At 44.1% G+C, this 13,634-nt stretch overlaps 1 protein-coding gene and 1 long non-coding RNA gene across 2 annotated transcripts in view; one reads left to right on the forward strand and one right to left on the reverse strand.

Annotated features, from left to right (window-relative positions):
* Gm32569 lies at positions 1 to 9,438 on the reverse strand. Its single transcript, XR_373663.3, has 4 exons — positions 9,221 to 9,438; positions 8,309 to 8,885; positions 4,557 to 4,647; positions 1 to 1,950 (listed from the first exon to the last, which is right to left on the reverse strand). It is a non-coding gene; the product is annotated as a predicted gene, 32569 (long non-coding RNA).
* The window catches only part of Dpt (dermatopontin), a 27,612-nt gene continuing 15,115 nt past the window's right edge, over positions 1,138 to 13,634 (forward strand). Inside the window, exons 1-2 of the mRNA NM_019759.3 lie at positions 1,138 to 1,511; positions 13,381 to 13,506. Of these exons, the coding sequence (NP_062733.1) occupies positions 1,207 to 1,511; positions 13,381 to 13,506 (431 nt within the window). The 5' untranslated portion in view covers positions 1,138 to 1,206. The remainder of the gene's footprint in view (positions 1,512 to 13,380; positions 13,507 to 13,634) is intronic.

The raw sequence follows: 13,634 nt of genomic DNA on the forward strand, positions 1-13,634 counted from the left end.
TGCACTTATAGAAATTTTATTCGTAAGCACTTATGCATAGTTATATATAAATTTTTACAAATGAGATATTCCACACGTGCTTCAGATGATACCATTGAACAGGACACCCATACTGTGGAACCCTTCTCAGCAATTACAAGAGGTCAGTGACTGGCAGCACAGTCGAGTCTCAAAAGCAGGGGTAACAGAGACTGACCCGTGTGGTGTGACCCCAGTTATTAACAATCTGGAACAGGCAAAACTGTAGAGACGAACATCCGATTGTTGGGTAGCAGAACTAGGTATCGGGAACAAAGAGGATGCAGAGGGCTATGAGGAGGTGCTCTGGACTATCCAGTCTACTCTATAGCATGATTTCAGAGCTGCCTGCAGGACTGTATGCTACACAGTTGAAAAGCTGGCCTTTATTTTATACACTTCACCTCAACAAACAGAAAAGTCAATGTAAAGTTTGAAAGTGCCAGCTGAAAAAACTTACCATTCATTTGAGCTTAACCAGTTCCATACTTAAGCCAGAGCTGAAGGGACCACTTTCAGCAGCTCAGGCAGATGCTGAAGCAGAGATAACGCCCCGCTGCTCTCTCCATGGACCAATAGCACTTCTACCTGAACGTTAGACATTTTAACAGTAGACCTGAAGACAGATCATCTGCTTCTACCCCCAATTAAAAGACGGACTAAGAACATAAAAAGAATCCAGGCACCTAGGTTTGCAGAAATCTAAAGGTTGAGTTCCTTTAACTTATCAACGTTTGTGTTTTGAAATCTCCGCCTGGATTTCCGTATAATTCTAGAGAGCTAAGCAGGAGAACAGCTACCAGATACCTGGTTTGCTAGTAAGAAGGGGCGTGGCAGAGGGGCAGCATGCCGAGAGATGAGGGAAGGATAGGTAGGCAATTGAGGGGGTCTTTCTCAGGTGTTTCTGAGCAGAGTGGAGCAGCTGCCTCTGGTCCCTCTCCGTGAAGTGATTCTCTGGGGAGATTTCCTTGATTTACATGTTCCTTGCATGTTCATAGAATTCCACCTTAAAACAAGCTGGACGCAAGCAAGGCCAGTTTCTCAGCGTGGAAAAGCTTTTGCTTGAGCAATGACACACTGCAGTTGGATCCAGTTCACCCACATCTGGGAACCACATGTCAGCGGCAGCTGTATAAAGTCAGCCCAGCAAACTGAGGGTGACATTTTTTTTGCCAGAAGCCGGGCAGTATGGACCTCACTCTTCTGTGGGTTCTTCTGCCACTGGTGACCACAGCCTGGGGCCAGTATGGTGGCTACGGGTACCCATACCAGCAGTACCAGGACTACGGTGATGATGGATGGGTGAATCTTAACCGCCAAGGCTTCAGCTACCAGTGTCCCCACGGGCAAGTGGTGGTAGCTGTGAGGAGCATCTTTAGCAAGAAGGAAGGCTCTGACAGACAATGGAACTATGCCTGCATGCCTACACCCCAAAGCCTGGGGGAGCCCACTGAGTGCTGGTGGGAGGAGATCAACAGGGCCGGCATGGAATGGTAAGAAGCAGAGAGTGCTCTAGAGATGGGAACATCTGTGTATGTACTGCATGGGAGAAGTTTGGTCCTTAAAATAGCAGGGCTCATAACCTGGGCACATCCTAAACTTGCTATTGCATGCTCTGGCGGGCAGGTGTGTACAATGTAGATAACATTGTAAGGTGAAAAACCAGGATGGGGTATGTCCCATGAAGGATGGATCTGGTTCTACTCCTTCAAAGGCCATCCCTAGGCTCAGTGTGTCCCGCAAGCTGGGTGTGTGTACGCAGAATGCTTACCAGACTTCCAAAATAGAGATGTCTTAAGGAATTTATAGAAAGTGGGCATCCCTGTGACATGGGAATAACACTTCCATTTTGGGATGATTTACCGTTTTCCAAAAATACTGCTCCAGGGTGGTTGGGACAAAATAAACAATTGGGTCCTCAGTATCCATATCCTGAAAAAAAAATATTGATTCAAAGTAAGTGATTGGGTAAACAAGACTGAGAACTAGAAACAAAGGGTCCTGAAGTTAAGTAGTGCTCTGCTGTTCTGATGAAATATGTTCTGGCGAGTTTTACTACTGAGATTTCTCTGTCTCCCTCTCTCTCCCTTTCTCTTGAATTTAAATAGCCTCTGTTGCTAGGATATAGTTTACCAAAGGTTTTTAGAGGTACTGTCCTGACTTCTGCCTTTTGCCTAATCATTGGAACTGCATTGGTCCCAGTTTGTGCTTCTCTGTGGTGTTTGACTATCCCAGCCCTGGCATTTGCTCAGAAGCCCATCTTAAGAGACAGGGGTGGCTATACTGGTCATTCATAGCTGTCCAAATGGAGCCCAAATTTCAGGGCTTAGGGAGATGGTGGAGGCTGACCCTAGGAGAGGCAGACTGAGGGAGGAGGTAGCCCAGCTGGAAGGCTGCCAGGTGTGCCCTCTGCTGAACAAGACAACTGCATGAGGGGCTCCTGCAGGGCACTGGCAGAGTGAGCATCTGGGATGGATCAACATAAAACATTAGTGGTGATACTTTCAGCCATCCAGGAGAAATGCCCTGAGCATACATCACACCACACACTACATTATCTGATCTGATCTAATGCTTTAAGCAAGCCTATAAATCATGCTGTAGGTTGGCAAACTGTGGTCTGGAGATAGGTGGGTTTCCTTAGCTAGAAAGACAAGATTTGGATCCAGAAAGTCTGAGCTACAGCGGTGGGCTTCCAAGAGCCTGCTGCCTCCACCCTAAGTGGACTCCTGTTGACAGAGCCAGGGCCCCAGAACCACACTCAAGCTGAGAGAAGGTGGGAACTACAGGGACTGGCCCAGTGTGGTAAGTGGCAGTTTGATTAGAGCTCTGCTCCTGAGGACAGGGCCTATCTACCCGTGTTATAGGCAGCATTATAGGAACAGAAGCAGACTGAAGAATCTGTAGAGGCCTCTTGAGCAGGGCTGTTAGGCCATCCTTCTCCATTCCCTCTGCTTCTGCCAAACAGATCCAAACCCCCTTCAGACACAGATGACTCAGAGACCAAACTTGTCTTGAGGACAGAGGACAGACCCTGGTGAGTCCCAGCAGGCAGGCTCATTGCCTGGCTTCAAGGGTAGAAATGACCTAGTTGTAACTGCCTGTCCAGTCCACCCACCCCAAGGGACCATCACATAGACGGGCCAGCTTTCTAACCTCTTGAAAGAGCCACAGAAGGACAGCACTGGGTGAAGATTGCCTAACCCCTAACTGGGGGCAGGGCAGGGGGGAGCCCTGGGGTGAGTCACAAGCTGGGTTTTGGTTCTGGTGCTAATGATAAAATGTAATGGGACCTTAGGCCAAGCTTCAGCTGTCTCCCTGCTGCTGCCTTTGGAAGATGAACCCTCAGGCTTTGCAGTCTCTACACAAAGCAGCCACTCACTTCAGCGTGCGCTTGGCTTTTGCTTGCATTCTCTTGAACTGTGTGTTCACCCAGCTAAGGAAAGAAGCCAAATGCTATTTAGTCTGAAACATGCCTGTTTGTAGCTGGTTACCATGAACTCCCAAAGTTGAAGAGAGGGGGGGGAAAGGAAAAAAAGGAAAAACGTGATTTTTTTTTTTTTTTGATATATGGGATCTAAGATTTTCACTTTCCTCCTTTTGACCTTCCCATGGTCCATTGCCTCCTCCATCTCCACCATTCACAGGGCTAGAAAGTCATGAACCCACAAAACAGCTTCTTCACCACCAGACCCAGCTGCCCCAGAACTGGTACCCAATTACTCCCTAGGCATTTTTCTCCTAGATGATTATGGCTTTGTGTTCAGACTCCAGTCTCAGTGAAAAATTTGGAAGGCAAGAAATTGTTCACAGGCTGGGGAGCAATTACGTCTCCCCGACTGGCTGCCTGTTCTTAATCTGTTCTGGGGAGGAGTTGTTGACGAGTTTTCTGCAATTTGGCTGTCTTGTGTAAGTAAATTAGCTTTCAGGTTTATTTTAAGAGGCAGGAGGGACAAACACAAACTTGACAATACAAAGAATCTGCTGAAGAAAACTTGCTAATGGGGAGCCATCTTTTCCGGGTAGAGCCATTAGTGCAGAGTGCTGTTACTCATGGTGTCTATGCTGAAAAACATGTTTTCAAATAAAGTTTCGAGTAAAGCGGGGTGCCTGGTTCCACCATTGAAATTCTGGTCCCCTGTGCATATGCACGCCTCCTCAGGGACAGGTCTGCCGTGCTCTCAGAGGAGCCCTCTGACTTTGATTAGCAAATACCATGGGATACACAAGTCTTTTGTGGAGTAAGACAAAACTGGACGTTGTAGTAACTCGGAACTGCCTTATGGTGGAAGGTTCTCTGAGCTAGGATTCTTCACACAGCCCAGCTGGACTGTCTTAGGTTCTCAATTCCCTCTGGAGGGCAGGGTATAGGAGAAGAAATGAGAGAAATAAAACAGAAATAAAAAATCATGATGCTTCTAGGAGAAGAAGGGAATTCTAAAACAAATCTACATCTAAAACAAACATTTGGCACTTTAACATCTTATTTAAAGGCAGTCAATAATGACTTAGTGGATATGGAACTTGACAAAACTTACTTTGGGCAAACCAGGCTTCTTCAAGGCATGTATTTGGAGGAAGACTGTTCTATGTGTTCGCACCATTTCTAGTCCCTGTACTCCAGAGAATCTGCAAAGGCATTTTAAAAGCATCTGTTTTATTAGAGCTTAGATTTTGAATTAATTAATCCATGACAATGCATTGCTCATATCTTTGAACTTTTGTACTTCCACATTTATAAGATGAAGTCCAATATTTCATTTTGGCTTACTGTATCCACCACCATGCATGGTAGGGAACTTTTAAGTTTCTTTAAGCATCTCTAAAACATGTCCAGAGCCTGGCTGACCCACATTGTTACCACGAGATGGACTTGTTATTGGATTTACATTCTCCTATACTTTTAATGTTTCAGTAAACTAAAATATTTCATAGCGAATTCTTTGTTTCAAAAGGCATAAGGAGTAAATGTTACATAATGTCTTGGCTTGAGTCCTAGGCCAATAAAAGAACATTAATGGGAAAACGTGTAAATCATAATAATTTCTCAAGCTTGGGCTGCTGCTAATGTCATCGAGTGTTTAGAAACACACCCGAGTTTCAGGACACAGCACCGTGGAAGCTGGGTGAAGGACAGACGTGAATCTTACGCCATTTTTAAACCTAAAGTTATTCCTAAGTTGAAAGGTGAAAATTAAGAATTCGGGCTGTCGATTTGCATGATGGGAAATTCAAAGACAAACAGAATGTCACAGTATTCACTACCCCAAGCCTAGAAGGGGCCTTGCAGAGAATATAGGCCAATCTTCTTACAACACAGGTTAGAAACGAAAGCCCAGGAACTGAAAAGTCACTGAAACCATCATAGTAAGTAAAGAGTAGATGACCCAGGCCCTAACTTACGTGGCGTTTGGATGCTTTGTAGCCTTTGCCATTTGTACATGTATTTGCTCAATCTGTGGATTTTACTATAAACTTTGCTAGACTATGATAATATGAAGATTAATAACACAGACCTACACCCTTGAGTTACTCACAGCCCAATCATATTCACTACAGTACTGGGAGGAAGATATTCAGTCTCTTTGTTTTCCTAATGTGGGAGCATGGCTCTAAGCATTATCAGTGCCTACTGAAGGTCAGTGATGGAGAAACAGTCAAGACTTGTGCTCTATACCACAAATGGGTATGAGGTTTAAACACACACACACACACACACACACACACACACATACCCATCCATATCCATACTGAGTGCTGAGCTAAAATGAATTCCATGTACGAATTTCTTCTGAGAACAAAGCTGAGTGTGGGAAACAAGGTTGTGGCAGACTGAGGATTTGGGCCAACTTCCCATCTAGGTTATTTTCCTAAGTACTGGAAATCAATTGTCTAGGGGAACTTGATACTTTTCTTCTCTTTAAAGAAAGTCCGATGATAAAATTTACTCTTCCCAGTGTGGGATTTGCCTCTGTCTGGTATCTGCTGATGTCAGCTTTCCAATCAATAAAAGACTTCCAGAGAGCTGGAAACCTTAGTCTGTGCCGGTATGTGTGCACCTGTATGTGTGTGTGTGCATGTGTGCATGTGTGCCTGTGTGTGTGTATGTGTGTGCACAAGTGCATGCATGCCTGTGTGTGTATGTATGTGTTTGTGTTTCAAGGTTTCGAACTTTACCCTTAAGAGGACTAATTCCCCACAACACAATCCTGTAGCTCTCATGTCCTCTGTTTCTATGTCAACAGAAATGTGTCCTAGAAAATATTATAAAATGTTAAAGGATGTCAGGCATTGAGGCACTCAACTTTAATCCCAGAACTCAGGAGGCAGAGGCAGGTGGATCTCTGTGAGTTCAAGGACTGTCTGGTCTACAAAGAGAGTTTCAGGACATTTCATACAAAGAAACCCAGCCTTGAAAAACCAAACAAAAATTTTAAAGGATATCTGTGTCTTCTTAGGTAAGTTACCTAACATCTCTAAAGCCCCATTTCATGTATAAAGCAGGGAAGATCATGCTAGCAATTTTTGCCCATTTCATAGAATTGTTTTGATGATTAAAATGACTAAACAGATACCATATTTAACAGAATACTCAACCATGTAACTCCTTGTGAAGGTTTGTTCATGATCACTGTTAGGGACACTTGGTTCTCTGAGACAAGCCACACCTAGCTAGTAAGTTTCAAAATGGAAGTGGCAGGATACATGGACTTTTGGAATATATAATTCAGTTAGAATCTATGAATATGAAATGTACAATTTCAAGCATCTTGAATACTTGCCACAACTTAATAGATACTGAGCTGGCATTATGCCAACAGGTTATAAAGTAGTTTAATAACTTTTGATTATGAGCCCTCCACCCTTAAGCCTGCTTGCTGTCTTTTCATAGTCTGAAAGTTTAGGTTTAAAAGGACATATCACAAAACAAGCGGGATCTCCTCCAATGCCCTTTGAATAGTCGCTACTGACTGCTTTTCTACAGTACATCTTTCTGCCTGACAGGTCATTTCTGCTTAATTCTTGGTAGACAGTCCAGCAGCTCTAGAACATGGAGTCTGGTGACAGAACTCATATCTAGGAACAGCAAGAACAGAGCAGCCTGCGTACAGCTGAACGTTATTTTAAAAGACCGTTCATGCCCCCATCATTGGGGCAGGAAAATAAGTGATGCAGTATTTATCTTCAAAAAGCTTGTCTTGTCACACTGGGGGTGGGTGGGCAGCCAGATGAAGACTAGTTGAAATGAAATGTGTGCATCGATACATCCCAAGGAAGAAAAACATCAATCTGAGTCAGAAAGTGTGAGACTTATTAGGGAGTAGAGACTGGGACTGCATCTTAACCTCTGAAACTGGACGCATTGTTGGGGGAGTTCAGTACTAACGATTCTTCATGGAGGACCCAAGGATTATAGGGGCTTCTTAAATCCATAAATAATAAGTTTTAAATGGAAAAATCCAGAAATTCAGTTTTTTAGACTAAACATCCTTATCCTGCATCAAGGTTTATATCCCTGCCTGTTACCTCAACATTACCTTACCAGGTCACTACCATGACCCGTCTAGTCCCCTGCTCTGTGCTCTTCCATCATCAGTCTCACTTTGCTTCTTTTTAAAATGTCTGCACTGTCAGAGGACCTGCTTGTCAGTACCTGAACCCCAAGAAGAAGACCAGGCTCAGTACAGAGCAGACTTTAACTTTAATACTTTTTGAAATATTTAATGGGTACCCTAAATTTCTGTGGATTATGTTTTAAATGGTTAATGGTAACTAAAGAATTATTCCAGGAAGAATAGAATTAAACACCTAAAGTTTGATTCTATGTTACAATTATCCACTACAAGGAATGGAAGAAAATTTGGAAAAGTTCAAAAGGCTGTGTCACATGGTTCCTTCAATTCAGGGAGTTGGCCACTGGTATGAAACATGGGCAAAACTACTCTTATTCCATGCCAGCCATGGCACTGGAGACAAGCTAACAGCCCTTAAAATATGTGTGTTATGAAGTGAGACAAAACTAACCCAACCAGATCTTCCAATTTAGAAATTTTTTGAGAGCTACTGACCAAGATGGTGCTGTGGCCTTTGCTTTTATACCCAACTCAATCCTAGTTTCAGTTCATTGATATCTTGGGTTTTCCATACATTTGAACATGGGCTAGCAGAGATCAGAGTTGGTGGGCTAAAACTCCACAAACCACTTAAAAAGAAAAAAGAAAAAGAAAACCTGCCCTCCCCCTCCTCCTCCCTCCCCCTCCCCTCCCTCCCCTCTCTTTCTTCCTCCTACCTCTGACTGGTGTCATTCGTTCTTCCAGTCTGACCATCCCAGACTCGGTGAAGCTCACATATAAGGGACAGTCTAGCTGAGGAGCTGTTGGGAGCAGATGGACAGCAATGCCATTTTTGTTTGTTTATTTGTTTGTTGTTTGTTCCGTACCTCCTTGAAGGGAAGTGTGCATAAACGTTTTGGTAAAAAAACAAGTCGCAGATCCTTTTCTAGTTAGTGACTGGCTTGGCTACTCTCATTCAGGTGTCACTTCATTGAGTCCTCACCAGGTCTATGAGGACCCACGGAGCACATTCATGTCAAGGTGGAAAGGAGACTCCCTGCCTGCGGATTCCTCAGAATGAGGTCCTCCCATGATCTATTATTTCCATTTTACCATTGCAGACAGAGGGGTCCATTTTCTGTCTCTGCTTCTAAGGTGGTGACCTTGAGATAAATCGTTTTCAGAAAGGCCATTTTCCTCAGAACACGGGAGCAAATGTTGTTGTCACGGGAAGAGTAATAGCCTCAAGCCTTCCCTTCCAGAAAACTCCCAGCCTTTGGCGGCGTGGAACTGATATCGCTCTTGTGTTTGAAGCTGAAATTGAATAGCAAAGAGATAATGAAAAAAAATGGGAGGGGACTCTCTGAAGCAGAGCACCTGGCCCTCGTGTGCCAAGGGAACATTTTCTTGGAGTCTGATGAGGAGTCGGGCTCATGCCACAACTCATCAGTAAAGCTACAGCCTTGGAGCTGACACGGTATTCGGCAGACCATTCAAAAGCAACAAGCCAGTGCTGTGAAGTGTCCCAGAGCCTCGACATGCCCTTGTACCGTTGTTTGTTTTCTTTGGTTGAGCTGAAATGTGTGGATCAATGCAGAACCTTCCCGCTCCCTCCCTCAGCCTCATCAGCTGCCCTCATCCATTCTCACCTCCTTGAACCAGGGCCTGTAATTCTGAATTCTGCAGCTCTACTCAATGTTCACATAAGCTTTGTTATCTAAGAGGTTATTTCGAAGGCGACTGAGGGTATAAACAGGGCATGCGAGTACTGCATGAAGCAGTACCCATTTGGCACCTTCATCCTCCAAAAGGACTGCTCCTGCAGCAGACGTTGGAAACAGGAAGATTAACCACTGCTCCAGTTTCCATAGGAACAACCTAGGAAGAGTTCCAGAGCCTTTCAAAGGCTCAAATGATAGGCCCTTACAAGTTAAGTCTACCTCCAATAGCAGGAGACAGCTGGTCAGTCATTTGCTCATTCATTCTATCAAACATTTACGGGACAAGCCTCAGGCATTACGACGAGGAATCCAAAATAAAAATTAAATGGTCTTTTCCCACAAGGCCTGTACTATCTGCCTGGGGTGATGAGAGATAGCAGAGCATCTGTGTACAGAGTGGCCGAGGCATCCTCTCTCCGTGAGTTTCATCCTAGGGGCACAACAGCTCAGAACACGTATACAATGCTTCAGTGACACTCAGCATGGGACTGGCTCTCACAAAGTAGACTCCAACTGGTTGTGTAGACTACACCAAAGTATAATCACAGTAGGTGATTTACACAGCCCCAAAACACCAGCATTCTCAGGGTTTTCTATGCATCCTCTTATTTGGTTTTTAGAGAAATACAAATATATATTATGTGCATTTTACAGAGAAGAAACCTACATCATTAGATGATGTGGTAACTGTTCTAAATGACTCAGCTAACGGTGAGGCACCAGTCTAGAAGCATAGCCCACGATAGTAATCCCCGCCCCGCCATGTCCGTCTTTACATTGTGAATACATACCGCTACCAAAGTCCAGTTCTAGAAGGAACAATTCCATACCACCAAACTCATATCAGGCTCACATTAACAAATTATGAAGGCCATCCAGCTGACACTGTAGAGGACCACTGATATTCAGTTACCTTTCTCCAAATGGTCTGGAGCCGGGGTCATGTAGGGAGCAGCCACTCTTCACAGGGAAGCTTTATTTGAGGGGGCTTGTGAAAACGACAGTACTCTTCTTGCAAGGGCCATGAGGCTGGCTGGCTAGCGGAGCGCCAGAAGGGAATTTGTGGAACTCGGACTGCTTTCAGAACTGGGCTTCCATGAAATGAGTCTGCTTACCTTCGGATATTCATTTTCCATAAGGGAGTTCACCACCATGGGAACTCTTTTCCTTATAGGAAGCTGAGTACACAGAACAGAAGGATAGAAGTGTCTTGGGGATAAAAGCACACCCGAGATGGGAGTAAAAAGGCTCTGCTTTGGAGGAAAGTAGTTATTTAATGAGGACAAAACAGGAAATCTCATAGCACACCAGTGTGCTCTGCCTTCTCCCTCTGAAGACCTTAGGGTTTGCCTATGACTCTTAGAGCATAGACTGATTTCCTCCCATCCACACTGATTTGGAATTGAGATGAGCAGACCCACCTGAGACACAGGAGGAAAGTTATTTCTCCATCACACTATGACAGTCATAGTGTAATGCCAAATGTATAAGCCCAAAGTGACAATACTTTTGCAGTTAAAAAAAAAAAAAAGGCTAGATAATCAAAAGCCATCCATCTCAATTTACATATTGAATTTCATTATTGATCGCTGAGTTCTCACTCCAAACTTGTTACCACTCTTGAGAACATAGTTGAGTAAGCACCCAGTCCATCTCTTAATTCCCTTTTCATCATACATACAGTGGTTAAAACAGAATAGCAGTAAGGTATAAGTTGTTGATGAATGAATGTATATTTAAATACACATATGAATGAATACACACATAAATGATAAATGAATAAAAAGGAAAGATGCATGAGTTAATTTCCACCAATGGGGGGAGAAAAAAAATGATACTTAAGTAAATGCCCCAGTATTTCAGCTCATTAGATTGCCTGTAGGTTTTAATTTTTCTCAAACCCTATTTTTTAATAACATTCTTGAATGCTTTCAACCCCCTTCCAGCTCACAGAGGTAGTGGAAAAGAAAAGTTATTAGGATACAGGGGAAGTGGACCTGCTTAGAAATTGTTCTTTGGAGCAAATCCCATCTGCCTTGTCAGGAAATCCACAGTTCAGTTCATGGGTCAGCAGTGGCAGCTCCATCCATTTGCAAACACTTCATGAATATACCAGCAGTCTAGTTTGGTAGAGTTGGGGTAGCAAACACGAATCAGCAGGGGTGGCACAACCTAGCAGAAACAGCCAAGGCTTGGCTGAATCAGCATAAGTGAGCAGGAGGAACCAGGGCCACCAGGGATCCCAGGAGTTCTTTGTTGTACCTCTCTCAACAAAGTGGAGGTCAGCAAAGACTCGAGACCCAGAAGCATTGATTGCAAAGCTAGCTATGCAAGCAAGTGCTCTCTGTCACTGTCTGTTGAGTCCAATTGATATTCCCTCCAAACATCATGTGTCCTCCAGGAGTCTGGCCTCACCACATGTCTTGCCTCAGCCCATGAGTCTGTTTTAGCAAAACTCCACGTGAGTCTGTAACAGCAGACATCACTCTGCCAATCAGCTGGAGTCCAAGGAAGCAGCAAGAAGCCACCAGAGCACCACCAGAAGTGTTTTGGTGCATTTCTCTCTACAGAGTCATAATAGACAGAGCTCAGCTACACATTGTAAGGCAAACCAACACTTGCACTTCATTAGTGAAGAATTCTTCATCATGCATCCTTCCACGTGCTTGCTTTAGCAAAACATCCTTCCACCTGTGCCTGCTTCATGAAAACACTCCATCACGTGTCTGTCTGTCCCAGCAAAACACCATGAGACACAACTGACTTTCCAAAGAACCCTTAAGTTTCCACTTCAGTCCCCCACTCAGTAGTCAGTGAAGGGAACAATCCCCCTTCCATACTTTCTAGAGGCAGTTTTATTTGCAAATCAAGGTTAATCTAGCAGCCTTCAGACTATGTACCATCAGCCACCCACCTTCTGTCTCACACGAGAGAGGACAGATCGATGTCCCAGGTACCTAAGAAACCAAAGGATACAGAAGAAGCTGAAGACCTGATTTGGAGGGGCTTGTACTGTAGTTTGAATCTGTTTCATGTATTATAAACTAAATCCTTGAACCTGTGTGTGGACAGCATTGAGACATAAGTCCTTTGGAAGGTAATAGGAAACAGATAAGGGCCCCGTGATAGAATTAGTTTCTCTGTAAGCAGGGAAAGAAAAAATCCAAACTGGTGTGCTGTTCTGTTTTAACAACAGAAACCGGCCTGGAAAAACTTAGAAAATATCATGTTCTACATAAGACAAGGAAGCTCCGAGGCCAGGAAGGAAACAGTCAACATCCAAACAGAAAGGACCAAACCGTCAGGCAGTGTGTGGGTGGGGCAAAGGCAGGAAGAGGAGGAGCCTCACTGTTCCTCACTTAGAGAGATGCCTTAAAGATGGAAGGGGTGGGCCAGCAGCACCGGTAGATGAAAGTGAAAATTCCCTCCCAAATTAGGACCAGGATGGAGGACACACCATGAAGAAAAAAAATTGGAAACGATAGGAAAGAAAAGGGGCCTCTGGAAAGAGTTTGAACTCAGTTGGCCTGTGGATTTTCTGTTGTGAGTTTTTCCAGGTTCCTGGCTTATCTGTAGGTTCTAGGGGTAAAGTTCAGAGACCCAACTAGAAGATGATAGAAAGATTCCTGGATACGCAGACAGAATGTTGACTATGATCCTAAGCTTCTCATCAGGTTCCCAAAACCAGCACTGCATCTATCTATACTTTGTGTGCCGTGTAGGGAGAGAGTAAAATATTAATTTGAAGTTTAACAACTCATTACAGTTCTTCGTCAGCTTTCTAGTTTAAATTCAAGTAAAATGATTTATAGCATCCTCAATTGTAAAATTCACAAACTTTCTTTCATCTAAGCATACATTTATGGAAAGTCATTAGGAGCAGGGTCTCCCAAGCTTCCTTCCATTCAAAGTTACTGAGACATTGGAACCTTTATGGCACACATGTAATTTCTACAATGCAACAGCTACTCTTTGTATCAAATAGAATAACTTGTGGGAGTGTGGGTCAAAGAGCATATTAACTGTGTCAAGAGGGTCTGAGGAAGAGGTCTGCATTCATCAGTGCTCTGATGCCTTCTTCTCTTCAGGTACCAGAAGTGCTCCAACAATGGATTGGTGGCGGGGTTCCAGAGCCGCTACTTCGAATCAGTGCTGGATCGTGAGTGGCAATTTTACTGCTGCCGCTATAGCAAGAGGTGTCCATATTCCTGCTGGTGAGTCTGGTAACTAAATCTTACTCCTTAGAGCTCCTGGGGGTGGGGGTGGGGGAACCTACAATGATCTGTTCCTTCAAATAAGCCCAGGATGTCACAAACCAGTGTGATAAGCAGCAGCTAGACAA

This window comes from Mus musculus, chromosome 1, assembly GCF_000001635.26.
Source record: "Mus musculus strain C57BL/6J chromosome 1, GRCm38.p6 C57BL/6J".
Taxonomy (NCBI): Eukaryota; Metazoa; Chordata; class Mammalia; order Rodentia; family Muridae; genus Mus; species Mus musculus.